The following is a 17,148-nucleotide window of genomic DNA, read 5'->3' as shown; positions in this document are numbered from 1 at the left end:
ACAACTGGAATCAGAATATGTATAGAGATATGTATATTTATTACATTCTTATATTGGTACTAGGAGAGTAAAATATATAAACCAATGAAATTTTAATTGTAAAGTTGAAAACATATTGTGTCCATTGTGTGTGTGTGTGTGTGTGTGTGTGTGTGTGTGTGTGTGTGTGTGTGTGTGTGTGTGTGTATATATAATGACTCGACATACAGACAAAATAGTCAAAATAGCTGCCAACAAAAGTGAGTACACCCTAAGTGAACATATCAAAACTGTGTTATTTACACACTTTATTGCCAAACGTTTGCAGACACCTGGTCATAATTATGGCATGTGCTACACATTTAGTCCCAATTTGCTCTTAGAATCCCCTCCACTCTTCTGGAAAGATGTTCTAGTGGAAGGAGATCTTCCACTCCAATTAACTCCATTTAAAGTATATCTTCATAGAGCTGGTTTTGTGCACATCTGATACAATTGTGTGCCTTCAGATTTGCAATAACAGTTTGAGAAAAAAGAAACAAATACTTTTGTCCATAACGTGTATATATTTACTTTTACTTATTAACTTTAAGTCTCTATTTACATTTTTATATTCAACGCAAAGAAGTATTTTGTAGTCTGGGAATAAAATGAAACATTGCATGCTCTGAGAATTTGGTCGAGTTTATGAATTGTCACACATATCAGAATAGCAGTGAAGTGAAGCGAGTCCCCACATTTACCTCATGTGAACTGTGGTCTTAGCACTGAACTGTTAGCTGAGTAAACTACAACTAAGCAGCACTTAGATGCAGCAATTCCCATAACTAGAGTACTTCTCAGACAGTAAAGTATCCTACCACGCTGTCTCACCTTGCCGGTATAATGTGGATATTATGTGGATATTATGGGGATATTATGCCATCACAATACTTAAGAATGTAATATTTTTCAATGAATGAATACAAAATAATTCAAACTAAATATCATTCAGTCACCCTGTAATGAAACTAGAATACTAGAAAATCATTACCAGGCAACTATTATTACATTTATTTCACTTAATTTATATCAGTTAGCGTGCTTTAACAGGCAAACACATTGTTTTTCTTTCTGTGACTTCAATAAAAGAATCTAAATTCCATTAAGTGCCACACAGACATGTTTCCATCATCTAAACTCATACTGATAATAATCAACATAATGGCCACAATTTAACAATTTAATTCAAGTCTTTTAACAATTGTTTTAACATTAGTCTCAAAGCAGCTTTACAGAGATAAAGTGGTTATGAAGTTGTATAAATGAGTATATATGTTTATTGCCTATAAGTTTGTGCTTTACAACTGTGAGTTTATCCCTGGTGAGTGACTCAGTGGCGACTGTGGCAAAGAATGAACACACAACTCTTTACATCTGATCCATGGTTATGTTTAATTAGCACTATTAGTCTTTTGCAACAATTTTTGTATATATTTGCATTTATCACTCATTCCATGTTTAAGCTTTTCGCCGCTACTTATATTTTGTTTCATGGTCTTTATGTTTAGTGTGTTTTACTGGAATCTAAATCTGACACCAACTCTACTCCCTGACACAAGAAACACATTGAAAAACCCATACTTGCTTACCCTCACACTTATTTGAGACGTCATTTAACCGATGCCCAGCGGGACACTTGCACTCAAATGATCCTACTGTGTTGATGCAGTTTCCTCCTTGGCACAGACCTGGCACAGCCTGGCATTCATCAACATCTGTACAAAGAATTATAAACAGTGTAAAAAGCATGTTCTATATTTTCACAAATCATGTAATGATAAGAAAGTCATATAGAGCAGTGGTCCCCAACCCTCGGGCCTCTTGGTACCGTGTGTGTCAATTGGTACCGGGCCGCACAGAAAATATACATAACTTACATTATTTCCGTTTTATTTATTATCTGATTCTGAACGGTTTTATTTTGGAAAATTACCGGATTCTCTCCGCCACGTCTGTCTATGACTCACTCTTGATGCATGTCAAGATGTTTGCCTCGGTCACAGGTCTTACCTACATCCGTTAGCTTTTTAAAGGGTCTGCTCTGGTCGCTAACACATAATACATTACCGCTAAATTGAAACCCCCAAGCTAGCAAAATGAAAAAAAAAACAACACAGTGGATTTACGTTTATTATTATATTTAGAAAATACCAGTTTTTATGCCGGTCATATAATTTAATTTTGTTGTATTTGTCCGCCACACCTTAAAGGATATAGAGGATAGTGGAAATTAAATGAACTGAAATAAACACAGACATTTAATACACTACACTGTCAAAAGTTTGCAGACACAGGACATAAGTTTGGTATGTGCTTTTTAAGCATCGCATTCCACATCTAGTCCCAATTTCCCCTTAAAATCCCCTCCACTCTTCTGAGAAGATTCCAATAAATTTTGGAGTGTGCTTGTGGAGATTTGTGCTCATTCAGAGACAAGGGTGTTAGTAAAGTCAGGTACTGATAAGGGTGTGGTGAGGGGGACTTGAAGCAGTTAGCATTCACATTCATCTCAAAAGTGTTCAATAGGGTTGAGGTCAGAGCTCAATAGCAGGAGATCTTCCACTCCAACCCATGCAAAGCACATTTTCATGGAGTTTGCTTTGTGCACAGGGTCATTATCATGCTGAAACAGGTTACGGTTTCATGCATCTGCATTCAAAGAGATATACAATTGTGTGCCTTCAGCTTTGCAATAACAGTTTGGGAAACGACCACATACAACTGGGAAAGTCAGGTGTCCCAATACTTTTGTCCATATAGTGTATTGCTAAGATTTAAAAGACCAATCCAACCCATACACAATATGTTAGACAATAAGACACAATACTGTGCAAGACATTAGCACCATTCATGTCTCACTAATATCCGCCTGAAGCCTACACTCTTTAAATAAGAGTCCCTTATACAGGAACGTGGGTAGACAAGCTGCAGAGAAACTGCCAGCTGGACAGCAGCTGATGAGGATTTCAAGGAGTAGCTTTATTTTAATTGGTCTACAATGAGATGTAAACACCCACAGTGTCTTATTGCCAACCAAAAAAAAAAATCTAATCAGCAGAGACAGGAAAGACATGAAGTCACTGGAAATTACACTAAACACGACTGAAAGATTCAGTGGGAACTGTATTATTGAGAGGTATTTTTAAGCTTCACTTTAGTCTAACCCCTAAACTTGAGATTTACAGTGTTCAGAAATGTGCTGTTCAGACATGCTAAAGCTGTACGTGAAGAAGTCAAATCAAATTAAGTAGTGAAGTTTCTTCATCCTAGTGCTTTTGGAGGATTTAACAGAAATAAGGTGATTTTACTCAGTTTTTGGCTTCTATAACTAAAAAACTGGGTCTGAAACCTATTGTTTTTAACCCTTTTTTCAAAAATGTGATACAGGTCAAATAAAGTTATTCCAGATGGGCCTGTGGTGCCCATGTTGGTGTTGCAACTTGGCAAAGGAAAAAAGCATCTCGTGCAGAGCCTATGCTAAATTGTTACAGTATGCAGAGCATCCACTTTGAAACCAAAGCCAAGATGTATATGGGGGTATCAAAACGTCCTGGCTTTTCATTGGAGGAAATCCTTGAAAAGCATTACACACACAAATGTGACACTCACAATTCCGAAAAGCTTCTTTCCTACAGGCCCTGGGATGGGGGCGAACACTTTGAAGGCAGATACTGGACAAATCGTGTGATTGTTCTATATCAGGTGCTGTGTGAGGGGGTGACTGCAGTGAATACTCCTCCTTCATTCCAGCACAACTGGAGCCTCCTCCAGTTGTGCACAATCACAGGGGGGTCACAAAGCCTAGCCTGTGCTTCTGCTTCGAGTGCAGGCTACCACACAGGAAGACCACTTCTCCCAAATCAAGTGAAGATTTAAAGTTAACCAGAAATAGTCTATGTCTATGTATATAGTACATCAATTTACTGTAAAACATTGCATCCAAATGCATAAACAACGTTCCTCGTTCTGTATACGTTGAGATCACGTGTTTTCACTGTATTGATAACGCTCTATCCTGAGTTGAGCTTCTTTCTATGCTATGCTTCCTGTACTCAAAAAAAATTCTCTGTGCTGCTCATTTTAAGAATCTGGGATCTGAATGAATTTGATAAGATGACATGCACAATACCACACCACCTACAGTCAAGTGTATAGATTAACCTGATTAAACAGCTGGATTTGAATGATATCTGTGAGATAAATACTGACCTTGGCAGGCTCCAGTGCGGATGTTGGGGATGAAGCCTCTACGGCAGGGTTGTGGTTGAGCAGGGCATTCCTCGCACGGGTGACCCCAGGCTCGGCCAACGGTGGCACAGCACAGCGTCTTAGTGCACACAATGCCACTGACCTGGCTCTGGCACATTTTGTTGACAACCTGGGAGAAGCATGGACCTGTTCTGTAATCTGGAAAGAAGAGCAAATTGGTTTGCCAACACCTAGTCATAAGTATGGTATGTTCTTTTTGAGCATCACATTCCACATTTAGTCCCAAAATAATTCCCTCCAATCTTCCGGAAAGATGTTCCATTTGATTTTCGAATGTGCTTGTGGATATTTGTGTTCATCAGCCACAAAGGTGTTAGTAAAGTCAGGTACTGATGTAGGTGAGGAGGCCTGGGGTGCAGTCAGTGTTCCAATTCATCCCAGTGGTGTTTTGTAGGGTTGAGATCAGAGCTCTATAGCAGGCCACTCAAGATCTTCCTCTCGAAACCATGTAAAGCATATCTGAGGCAAGCTATAGTGCACAGGAGCAATGTCCTGCTGAAACAGGTTTGAGTTTCTAAGTTCAAATGATTGCTAAATTTTATTATAACGCATCCAAAGACGCCCTGTACTATTGTGTGCCTCCAGCTTTGTCATAACAGTTTTAAGAAGAACCACAACTGGTTGGAAAGGTCAAATTTTTTTTAATATAGTGTATTTAACACATATATTGATCAGTGCATTAACTTCAGACTACGAGTCCATAGTGTTTACTGCTCTGAGTATTAAAAAAAAGAACATATGTGTTTAAATATAAGATTTTCAACAATAATTTCTGTAAAACCGTGTACAAACAACTTTCCCCAGGCATGACACGGTCATCTAACAGTACATAAATGTGACCAGAGTGTTTGATTGCAGGGGATTCCTTCACATCCATCATTGTTACTCTTTAGGTTTCCTCTTTAAGGTCTGGCATAAACACACAGTGCCTTTAAGCTCTTTCTCGTCTGCATGTAGTCACGTTTACAGATGACAAGTAAAGGGGACATACAGCTGTGCTGGGATACATCAACAGTCCAAGCGCTGAAACTATAAGACTGCTTTTATACTGTTTTATAAACATTTACAGAAAAAGCTTGGAAACCAAGACAGGAAGCCATTTAGAAAGAGAAACATCTGCCAGAAAGACTGTTTTCACTGATTAATACGAATTATGGGTTTGCATTTGGTAGCATGCATTTCAGAATGAAAACTGCAGACATACACTAATGATTTATTGTTATTTGGAGAATTTGGATATAAAAAGCTCATCCTGTAGAGATGCCTAGTGCTGATCAATCCGATTCCAATGCTCCTTTTTTAATCTTGCTTTTGGAATTTTCTAGGGGGTCCACTTCATTCTCTTTGAATTATCTACTTACGTTTGAACTTACCACTATCAACCTTGAACCAAATCCAAAAGTGTTGATGACGGCTGACCTTTTACACCGTTATACAAGCAGATTTCCCTCAAGCTGTTGCGTTTGTTCTTTCTTGTAGAATTATCCGGCGCAAAACTGAGACACGGCAAGAAGCATATGATCTACATTAGGAAGGAGTTTGACCAGAAGATTCACCCATTTTGGCAATTTCATGCACCTGAAAGCAAGTCTATGCCTCATGCACTCAAAGAGTTTTAGCACATCCTAAGAGCACATTCTGCATCCTTTTCTGTTTGTTGAAAAGCATTTTTATTTTTCAGAATATGTGAAGGCAGTAATTATTTAAAATGTGGGTTTTTTCTTCACTATTTTCATTAAAAAGGATGAAGTTTACGTAATGGTTTGCATATTGTTTGACCTCCTGAATCTTGTCCAAAGTTTCATAAAATAATTCTTAATTTACTCATTTAAGCAGGGGTCCCCAAACTTTGACCTGCAGGCCAAATACGGTTCGCCCCCACATTTGTAACGGGCCTCTGAACAATGCTAGAAACATATTTTAAAAAATTAATTTTTAAATGTATGTTTTACTCATATCATACCTGTATTTGGCAATAAAGGTTGGTTTTAAAAAAAAAATTCCCTTAGTTATTAACATAGCCTAATTATTCGTTAGATTCACCCAAAAAACAACAGAATGGTACATTCATTATTACACAACACGCAATAGCTATAAATAAGAAAAAAATGTCATTATGATAGTAATATTCTCATTTGATAGGCTGTATCTGTATCTGTTGAAAAGTAATGCTCATTTGTCTGTACGGTGCATAACAAAATAATAACCAAATCTAGCATTAGAAGGCATAATAAATATCTTTAAAAGCAAGGAAAATCCCCCATTAAAGCAAGGAAAAGTTATGTGGCCCTCAGAAAAAAAACCTTTTGCACTCTGCAATTCTGCATCATAATTAGCCCTATATTTAACTCACACAAATAAAGGCAACATGCAGTTTAAATGCAAGTGTAAACAAAATATGTTCTCAAAATCAAACATTAAATCTTATATTTTATCAGTACAATATGTATATAAGATATAAAGCACTCTAGTACTTATACACAGGACTCTAGCATAACTTGTGTTTAAAATTCTGAATTCAACGTATTTCTAATTAAAATCAGAACTTTTTATATTTCATTTGTTTTACCCAATAATCAGTTCCAGGAAGAAAAAAAGTTATTGACATGTTCAATAATCAAGAACCATTTTAACCTCTACCACATTTTCGAACAGTTTATTTTCTCTTTTTTTTGTTCGCAAACTTTCTAACTCTCACACACATGAAGGTGTGTATGTGGTCTACAGGAAAAGCCAGCGGTGATTGTAGCCTGGTGTTTGAATCAACAAGTGACTTGAAAAGCATTCCTGTTTTTTGATTACAGGGGCTTTGATGACAGACACTGAAAGAGGTCAGAAGCCCTGTACAACACTAAAACCATTTTATTCCTCTTCAACCTGCCAGGCAAAGACACTTATTATCTGACCCCAAAAACAGACATCCTCTACATGTGGGGTAATACACAGTGCACTTGCCTGGACAGGATTGGCATAGTCAGTTATTAATAGTGTAGCAGGAGGTTTTTGTGGTTTGGGTGCTTTACATGGTTTTACCTGCCTGACCGAGCACTTCAGAGCATGGAAAAAAAAGATATTGGTTTTCCCACCGTCACCCTGAACTGTAAAATTCAACACTGCCTAGTTCACTAACATCTGCTTTCACTCACCACACACTTCTGATGTCTTTCCCAGACATACACACTCACACAGAAGGAACAGACAAACATAAATGCGATTTTCACAAACTGGTACAAACTGTGTTGGGAAAGGTTAGTGACAACACCTGTGTATCATCCGAATTAAATATAATTAAGTCATTAATATATATATATATATATATATATATATATATATATATATATATATATATATATATATATATATATATATATATATATACAATAAAAAAGTGTATTGCATTAATTCTTTCATATTAACAATTAATAATTATTTTTTATTTAATTTAAAATACAAAAAAAATTATAAATATTATTTTATATATTATTTAACCATGCAGGCATTTTATTTAAAATTGTAAAAAAAAAATAATAATAATAATAATTATTATTATTATTTTATATATATATATATATATATATATATATATATATATATATATATATATATATATATATATATATATATATGAATGACAAATGTCTATAATAATAATCTGTGTTAAAAAACATTTTTTATATATATGATTTTAATAGGTATAAACTACACATTTATTCCTGTCCCCCTCTAAAAGTATTGGAACAGCAACTTGAATTTTATCTTTTTTTTCTGTTTGCTAAACACTAAAACATTTGGGTCTGCCATTAAAAAGATTTATATGAGTGAATAATAATAAATGTCTTATTTATACAACTGAACAGTTGAAACTCAAAACCTTGCCCAAGGGCCCAACACGGGGCAGTTTCATCAGATTGGAAGTTCATGAGTTCAAATTCTAGTAACACCCAGCTTTTCATTTCCTGATCTACCTGATATATGTTACAAAACCTTGAAACAGGGCACTAGTCATTTTCCAAGTGGTACTCCTCCTAATATAAGCTCTGGGTTTCACTTGTGAAAACTACATTTGTTATTAAAAAAGTATACACATAAAAATCAAAAGGTCTATGAGAAATAAAATCAAGCCATTTTGACACTGAGAAAAGCAGAAAAATTGATACAAGCATGTGCACAAGCATTTGTCATAGTGACACAACAATTTGGTATGTCCTGAAAAAGAAGGGAACCGCTAGTGTACTGATAACCACACATCAAAAAAGGTCAGCCAGAATAAACAGCAGCAGTTGTTACCAGAAACACTGTAAGAGCTGTGAAGAAAAAGCTAATAAACAACAACCTCCATACAGCAGGGGTAAGGCACTCATCGTCACAATCCACTGACATTAAAAGCAGAAATATAAAGGCCATAGCACAAGATGCAAAGCACTCAGTCATAAAAAAAATGGAAGCTTTTGTCATGGCTGCTTTTAGAAAGTTAGCTAATTTTAATTATTTATTAAATTCACTAATCATTGATGATGATTCACCATGCAAAGACCTGAAACACACTGCCAACACAACAAAGAACTTATTTGAAGGGAAAATGTGGAAGTCAGGTTTAGTCAGGCCAATTCAATCACCAAATCTTAACCAAAAGAATAATTGTTTCAAAACAATCAAAAATTCAAGCATCAAAACAATATGCAGATTCTTATACACATCATATATTTCATTCTGTCTATAGTAAAAACTAACAAGGAAAAGGAAATTGACAGAATACTAGCTCAAGAATGATAAAAGAGTATAAACTTGTGGAAAGGGCAAAAGACTAGATATGAATTTGTGTAGTGCACAAAGGAAACCTTTTTCTCTCCCCGCCAGTCATATGCAGCATATTATACACAGTTCAAAACAGTGTAGTAGAAACAGGGAAACAGATGAGAAAATGTTTGCCTGTGTTTACCTCTTTCACACTGTGGACCTGTGAAACCATACACACATGCACACCGGTTGGGCCCAATGCAGCGCCCTCCATTCTGGCACTTCTTTTCACACACCGCTGTAAAACAACCACAAAGGCATTATCGTAAATCTGAAAAAAATATATATGCATTACAAAATATATTAAAATTTGTATAATTGTATTGTAATTGTAAAAGCAGTAATAGTATCCAGTGTCACTAAGTGCACATCAACTGCTGTGTGTATATATATGTGTGTGTGTGTGTGTGTGTGTGTGTGTGTGTGTGTGTGTGTGTGTGTGTGTGTGTGTGTAAACTCTTCCCATAGTAAAATGTTTTACTTTATACACTTCTGGAAACTGAAGGCATTCCTGAACTGAAATATGTTTCTCCTGTGTGGATCCCAACCACTACAAACACTAAAACCGCTAAAACCGCATTTTAAAGTCTAGCTCTAGCATAAATGGGGTAAATGATTAACTTCCACTAAAGAGGCCCTTCCCAGTTAAGTTCAAATCACACTACCTGATAGCAGTTATTATACAATTAATATAAAACACAAAATAATAACTAAATCTATCTTTCCAAGGTTAAACATAGCCTACAGACACACAGCTTATTCAGATGTCCAGCCTTTCTGGTAGTCACTGTATTTTTTATTTCAATACCTTTTGCTTTATTTAAAAATGGACTTTGAAATTTGTTATAAGAAAAGTGCTAAGTATCATCCTTCCCACACAATAAATGCAATTTTGCTTTTCCTATTATAGTGCCTTATTTGACATTATATGAAGTTAAATCATTTAACATTGAAAAATCATATGCAAAATTTGACTGAAATTTAGTGATTTAAAGATATAAAAAAGTGCAGCCCTTTAACTTCTCCTCAATATTTTTCAATAAAATTAGATGTTAAGGGTCAATTTTAGTGTGATTTACACCAGTAAAAGCTACCTTCAGAAAACAAAATCAGGTAACACCTAGTATGTCCTGAAAGTCTAACAACTAAACACATTTACTGCTCATGAGTTATCCAAAAGTCCAACCCATCCTTTGCCCTTTTTAATAATAATCTATCTTTGTTGAATTTATTACAAAATAAGCACCAGATAACATATGTTTTTTCCTTCAAATTTTTTTTTCCTTTCCTTCTTTCCTTTACACTTGACACAGAGAACTTTATGAACATAGGCCTGTTGGGTAGCAGGGTGATTTATACCAGTTCAAAATCTAAAATAAAAGAAAAATACGGATGACACTGCATGACTGTACTAACTGGTTTGGAGAAAGTAAATTAGAACTAGTCTTAATTACAACTGCAGACACCTTATGTGCTTTTTAAACATCCCCTGCCAGGTGTAGTTCCCCTTTGTTACTTTAATAACCTTCACTCATCTGGCTTTCCACTAGAATTTGGAGCATGGCTGTAAAGATTTATGCTCATAAGTGATGTCAGGCACTGTTCTTAATGAGAAGGCCTGGGGCCACAGTTAGTATTATAGTTCATCCACAAGGTGTTCACTGGGATTGAGTTTAGGGCTCTTTGCAGGAAATTCAATCTAATCTTAAACCATGCTGGAACATGTTTGGGACCCTTACTACCAGTGTAAGGACATCTTAATGCTACAGCATGCAAAGTCTTACTATACAACTGTGTGCTTTGGTACAATTCACAAATGTGATGGCCATGTAGAGAAATCTGAGAAATAACAATAAATCCTAGACTATCAATGGTAGCAAAAACATCAAGAAGTACAGTATGTATCCTTAAATGTACTCACGCTGCCCACAGTAGTTTCCTGTGTAACCCTTCTGACACTGGCAGTGATCTGCCTCGCACACACCACCATTCATACACTTGATGCTACATTGCTGAGCTGCAGCACAGGAAGAAAAAGAAACACTGTAAACTTGAGAAAACCCATGTGATGCTGTATACAAATCTGTCTGCACCCTCCTAAAACTCCACGAGTTCATGCTCCCAGAGGTACGGAGTTAGATTGAGCAAACTTTGCTGCTGCCAGGATTATAAAACCGTTCAAGGAAAATCATTGAACAACTTTCCATACAAGACCTTAACCAAAAAAAAATCACAAATTTACTCAGAATAAAGAACTGATTTAGGAAGATTTACATGATTTGGCAGTACAAGAAGCAGCAATTTGACCAGTGGGGCATGTGCACATGTTGGGTCGAGAACAGAAGCCTTCTCCACAGCTGTTCCGGCATATGGCTGTAGTGGAAATAGGAAGTGACAGTGTTAGTACAGTAACTCACTGAAGCACCAAAAACGTATCACAATAAACACGTAAATAAATCACAGCAGTTCAAGCAGGGCTTGAATGTTTAACTAATCTTTTTCCATATTAAATCTTGCACTGTGACTGTACAGGTGATTAGTTGTGATCTGCCATATCTTTCCATTTTTGACTAATTAATGAGCATCTGCAAACTGATTATAGAAAGATGTTTGTTGAACTCAAAATAGGGATATGTGACTAATAAAATCGCTGATTGCATTTCGAAGCTTGTGTTATGAATAATTAACAACTTTTTGGTATAGAAGAACTTTCTGTTTCCAAGTAGCCTGTATTTTTTTTCTCAGTGTTTTGATCCTTTTATGGCTTGTTACTTGAACAAATAAATACTGGTGCATGTATCAGTTCGTGTAGGTTTGTAAATTCAATTTGGAAATTAATACCTTGAATTGTTTGAAATGAAGAATAACTATGCTGATTAGCAAATTAATATTTCTGTTGTTTAAAAAATGTTGGCGAGTTCATAAACAATGTAAAAATACGTTTATGAGTCCCTGTCTAAAACGTTTTGAGGAAGAGTGCTTACTACACTTTGAACTGCTCCAGAATCAGTCAGAAAGCTCCATTAAACAGCTTCAAGTAAAAGTCCTTATTTCTGCGCTTCTGACTAGCACTAGCTGAAGAGACAGTTTATGGTGTGTAACATCTGGTGCATAACTCACGCACGATACACTGGTTGCCCCCAGGCAAAGTCTTCCAGCCTGGACAGCAGTAGGAGTGCAAACGAGATCCACACACATTTGGCCTGTAGAAAAATCCTAATATTATAGTTGAATATAATATTGTTATTATACTACAATAATGATACAGTTAGGACCCCACTTAAAAAAGGGTGTCTCTCCTAAATTTGTAAAAGTTAGAATGTGTCATACTTCTGTAATACTTTTTATATTCCCATTAGGCTTGTCTGAGTCATATCATTTTAAAACATATTAACCAGGCTCCATCTGCCCTGTGATTATACACCCCAATTCACTGTGTAAAATGTAAATATAATTTTAATATATTGTCCAGTTTGTGTCTGATACAAGATTCTAGCTGTTCAACAGTGCTGGGTCTTTTTTGTCGTATTTTTCGCTTTAGGATGAGCCAAATATTTTCAGTAGGTAAAAAGCCTGGACTGCAGGAAATCCAGTTTAGCACCCAAACTCTTCTACTACGAAGTTATGCTATTGTAAAAGATACAATATGCACTTTAGTATTGTCTTGCTGAAATATTCAAGGCCTTCCCTGAAACAGATTTTGTCTGGATGTAAGCATATGTTGCTCTAAAACCAGTATATTTCACCCCCTTACCATCAGAGATGCAGGACACTGAATGAACACTGCTGGATGGTCCCTCCCATCTTTAGTCCGGAGGACGCTACGTCCATTGTTTCCAAAATGATTTTTGAATTTTGATTTGTTTGACCACAGAACAGTTTTCTGCTTTGTTTCAATCCATTTTACATGAGCTTTGGCCCACAAAAGACAGCAGCGTTTACCCACGCATCAATTTCTATTACAGAATAATGCCTGTTTTTAATGCAGTGCTGCCTGAGGGGCCAAAGATCACGGGCATCGGATATTGATTTTCACCCTTGTTTCATGTGCATTCGTCCGTTAGAGTTTTCTCCAGATTCTTTTTTTATTGCAGATGATGATATATTGAAAGTGCCTCTCTAAGATACTCTTTTTAGACCTAATCATTTTACTGACTGGTTGCCAATAATTCTAATTAGCTGTAAAATGTTCCTCCAGCTGGTCCATATTAGTAACACTTACTTTCCAGCCTGTTGTTGCCCCATCACAAATTTTTCAGACTTGTTGCAGACATCAAATTCAAAATGACCTCAATCTTTTTGAATGGTCCATTTCTTCAGTTTGAACATTTGATATGTTTTCTATGTTCTATTTTGAATAAAATATGGGTTTATGAAATTTGCAAATCATTGCATTCTGTTTTAATTTACATTTTACACAGCGTCCCAACTTTTTTTATACTTGTGGTTGTAGACTTCTATGTGCTTTATGTTGGATGACTACTTAAATAGAATGAGAGGACAAATTATAACCATAAAGGGAAAAAACAAACAGTTTTAAATCCCTCATTATAAATGCTCACGATGTAAACATCAGAAATTCACAAATATCCAGAAGTCAAATAGAAAGATTGCTATAATTAGTCCTGCAACGTCTTACTGTTTACCGCCAAGAGCCAACAGTGAGTATTTAGTCACCTACCATACAAAAGAAAATCCAGTAATGAATCTGAAATGACTTCAAGATGAAAAAAGAAAACAGGCCTCACTACTAGCCAGTGTTTATTTCCGTATACACACAGCTGCTGCAACAAATAAGGCAAAGTGAATCCAAATGTGTTAGAGTACTAATCAGTGTAATAGCGTGACTGCTCGCAAACTCAAGACAGATTTCTTCTTACTACCACTTCTGTTCCACAGGATTAAGAGGCAGTAATACATCACTATAGGCTTGGATAGAAAGGTACAACACCTTTGAGTTCCTCCATTCAAACACGGTTAACTTTAACTGCTTCACAGACATTGAGTTCGACTGGTGACAGTTCGAGACTTCCAGTCCAATGTCTTACCTGTGTTGACTTGCCTCATGTCTCACATACTAAAGAAATAAGCCTGAGACCCGCATTTACACTACAGTTGAAATCCTTAATCAAATTGGTCAGAAGGTGTTAATTAACCCCTTTATGGCATAGTTTTGCCCTCAACAAACAAATCTTTTTGGTATATTTATTCCATCTTTAATTTATATATACCGCTTTACCGCTGTTTGAATCTCACGTCCACGGTTTATCACGGAATTGCGTTTGCACATAACTAATTTGTTCGGCTGATTTTCAACGCCTCTCACGGATGGCACGATAGACCAAAAAACTTATAGGCAATTGTTTTTATGGAGTTTTATGTTGAAATAAAAAAATGTATTAATAAAAATATCATTATTAATTATAAAATGAAGTAAAATGTTAATACAGTACAGTACTGTATACATAAAATAGGATTTTTGGGGTGGCGTCCGTTTATCGTGTTTTTTTGTTTATCGCGGGTGATTTTGGAAAGTGACCACCACGATAAATAATTAATTATTATTATTTTATTATTATTTTTAAAATGTTGGTTTGCTCGTTGGTATAGTGGTGGAGTAATCCTTTCTTAAATCACAGCCACATAAGCGCATGTTCTAGAACATTATCTTTGTTGCAATTAAATTTTTTTTATGGTCAGTTTTATAAATGTTTATTTTATGAATTTTCATGATCAAAAAACAAATAAAAATATCCTATAAATGTTCATAGGGTGTAAAGTGTTGCTATATGAAGCTGTTGTTGGTTATTTATGGAAAGAGGTCATTAAGTTTCTGCCACAGTCTCCAGGGCAGAGCACTTTCCTGTTTATCAGGAAAATATATTTTTGCTTTGGCACTGAAATTGTCTCACAAGTGTTCAGCTGTGTTTAATGTAACTATAACATTTCGAGACACTATAGAACACTTAGAAAAGTCATGTTACATAAAACTATCTTGCTTCAGGTTGGGCCTTTGTTTATTTTCCTAAAAAAGCACAGTCATGTTATTATAATGCTATTTTTATTAGGAGGGCAATTAGGCTAATTATTTAGCTAATTCATTAGTTCATTAGTTTTAATAATGAAGGTAGAGGTTCTTAAAAAAGATGGATGGAGATTTGAAATGCAGTTTTGAAGAAAGACAGTCTAGAGTTAATTTCAATTTGATCAGTGGCTGAGAAATAACTGAGAGACTGTGAGAGAGAGAGAGAGAGAGAGAGAGAGAGAGAGAGAGAGACTGAGGTTGGGTAAGGTTGGGTCATTGATTATTTTCCTACAACAGCACATTCTAGAGGTGTTAGTGAGACCAGCAGGGGGTGCTCACCCTGTGGTCTGTGTGGGTCCTAACACCCCAGTATAGTGACGGGGACACTATACTGTCAAAAAAAAGCACCGTCCTTCGGATGAGACGTTAAACCGAGGTCCTGACTCTCTGTGGTCATAAAAAAATCCCAGGATGTCTTTCGAAAAACGAGTAGGGGTGTGCCCCGGCATCCTGGGCAAAAAAAACTTGCCCGCTGGCCTACTAATCATCCCCTCATATTAATTGGCTATATCACTCTATCTCCTCTCCACTAATATGCTGGTGTGTGGTGGGCGTTCTGGCGCAATATGGCTGCCGTCGCATCATCCAGGTGGATGCTGCACATTGGTGGTGGTTGAGGAGAATCCCCTTTCATATGTAAAGCGCTTTGAGTGCTGCAGAAAAGCGCTATATAAATGTAATGTGTAATGTAATGTAATGTAATGTAATGTAATTCTGTCATTTTGTTATTATACTGTTATCATCATAATCATTATTATTATGATCATTATTATTATTAGTAGTAGTAGTACTGTATACTGTTGGTATTTCTATTATACTGTCAATTAGGCAAATCATTATTTACATTTATGGATGTATTTTTTGGAATGCAGTTTTGAGGAAAACAATTCAAACCTCATCGCAACAAGATCACTGGCTGATAACGAGAGAAGAGAGACTGAGATAGAAAGACTGAGTAGAGAGAAAAAGAGACTGAGGCTGGATCAGGTTTAGTTGTTGATTTTCTGTCATATTTTTATTATTATTATTACTATAATTATTATTATTATTATTATTATTATTAATAATAATACAACACCAATTCTAAAAAAGGTAAGAGACTGTGTAAAATTGTCAAATTAATTAGGTTAATTCATAACAGGTCATTAAGATGATTAGGTATAAATAGTGTATCTTAGAGGGGCAGAGTTTTTTAGAAGTAAACCAATCACCAATCTGTGAAAGACTGTGGCTCCAAATTGTGGAACAATTCCAGAATGATGTTCCTCAACATAGAACTGTAAAACTGTGGAATATCTCATCATTTACAGTACATAATAGTATCAAAAGTTTAAACAAATCTGGAAAAGAATCTGTGTAAGGCACAAGGGCGAAAATCAATATTGGATGCCCGTGATTTTCGGGCCCTCAGGCAGCACTGCATTTAAGACAGACATGATACTTTAATAAAAATCACTGCATGGCCTCAATAACACCTCTAAAAATCATTGGCTTTGAACACAGTTTGCCATTTCATCCACATAAGCAGGTTAAATCTCTATCACGCAAAGAAGAGGACATGCGTGAACATGATCCAAAAAACGTCACATCCTCTCTGGGCCAAAGTTCATTTGGACATTTGGATCATCATTGGACAAATCGAATTTATTTTATTTCTTTTTGGAAACAATGGACAAAAGTATCTTCTGACTAAAGTGGAAAGACACCATCCAGCATGTTATCAGCACTCGGTTCTATAAGCCACATCGCTGATGGTATGGGAGTGCATTAGTGGGCAACTTGCACATTTGGAAATGCTTTTTTCAATGATAAATGGTACATATACAGGTTTTAGAGCAACAAATGCTTCCATGAAGCCTTGCATATTTGAGCAAGACCATGCTAACTGCATACTGCATCTATTACAATAGCATGACTTTGTAGTAGAAGAGTCCGGGTGCTGAACTGGCCTGCCTGCAGTCTAGACCTTTCACCAT

The 17,148-nt window shown here is 36.0% G+C and overlaps 1 protein-coding gene across 2 annotated transcripts in view; it reads right to left on the bottom strand.

Annotated features, from left to right (window-relative positions):
- Positions 1-17,148, bottom strand: part of LOC124393846 (fibrillin-2-like) — a 61,179-nt gene that overhangs the window by 42,917 nt on the left and 1,114 nt on the right. For both annotated transcript variants that reach the window (XR_006927392.1, XM_046861886.1), the window contains exons 2-7: positions 12,208-12,290; positions 11,362-11,460; positions 11,009-11,104; positions 9,230-9,325; positions 4,231-4,428; positions 1,611-1,736 (exon numbers count right to left, since the gene is read on the bottom strand). Coding sequence is in view for 1 of the 2 variants with exons in the window: in XM_046861886.1 (XP_046717842.1) it covers positions 1,611-1,736; positions 4,231-4,428; positions 9,230-9,325; positions 11,009-11,104; positions 11,362-11,460; positions 12,208-12,290 (698 nt within the window). In the remaining variant the exon portion in view is untranslated. The remainder of the gene's footprint in view (positions 1-1,610; positions 1,737-4,230; positions 4,429-9,229; positions 9,326-11,008; positions 11,105-11,361; positions 11,461-12,207; positions 12,291-17,148) is intronic.

Source organism: Silurus meridionalis, chromosome 11 (genome assembly GCF_014805685.1).
Source record: "Silurus meridionalis isolate SWU-2019-XX chromosome 11, ASM1480568v1, whole genome shotgun sequence".
In the NCBI taxonomy this organism is placed as follows: domain Eukaryota; kingdom Metazoa; phylum Chordata; class Actinopteri; order Siluriformes; family Siluridae; genus Silurus; species Silurus meridionalis.
The sequence above is the reverse complement of the archived record's forward strand: the minus strand, read 5'-3'. Positions and strand labels throughout refer to the sequence as shown.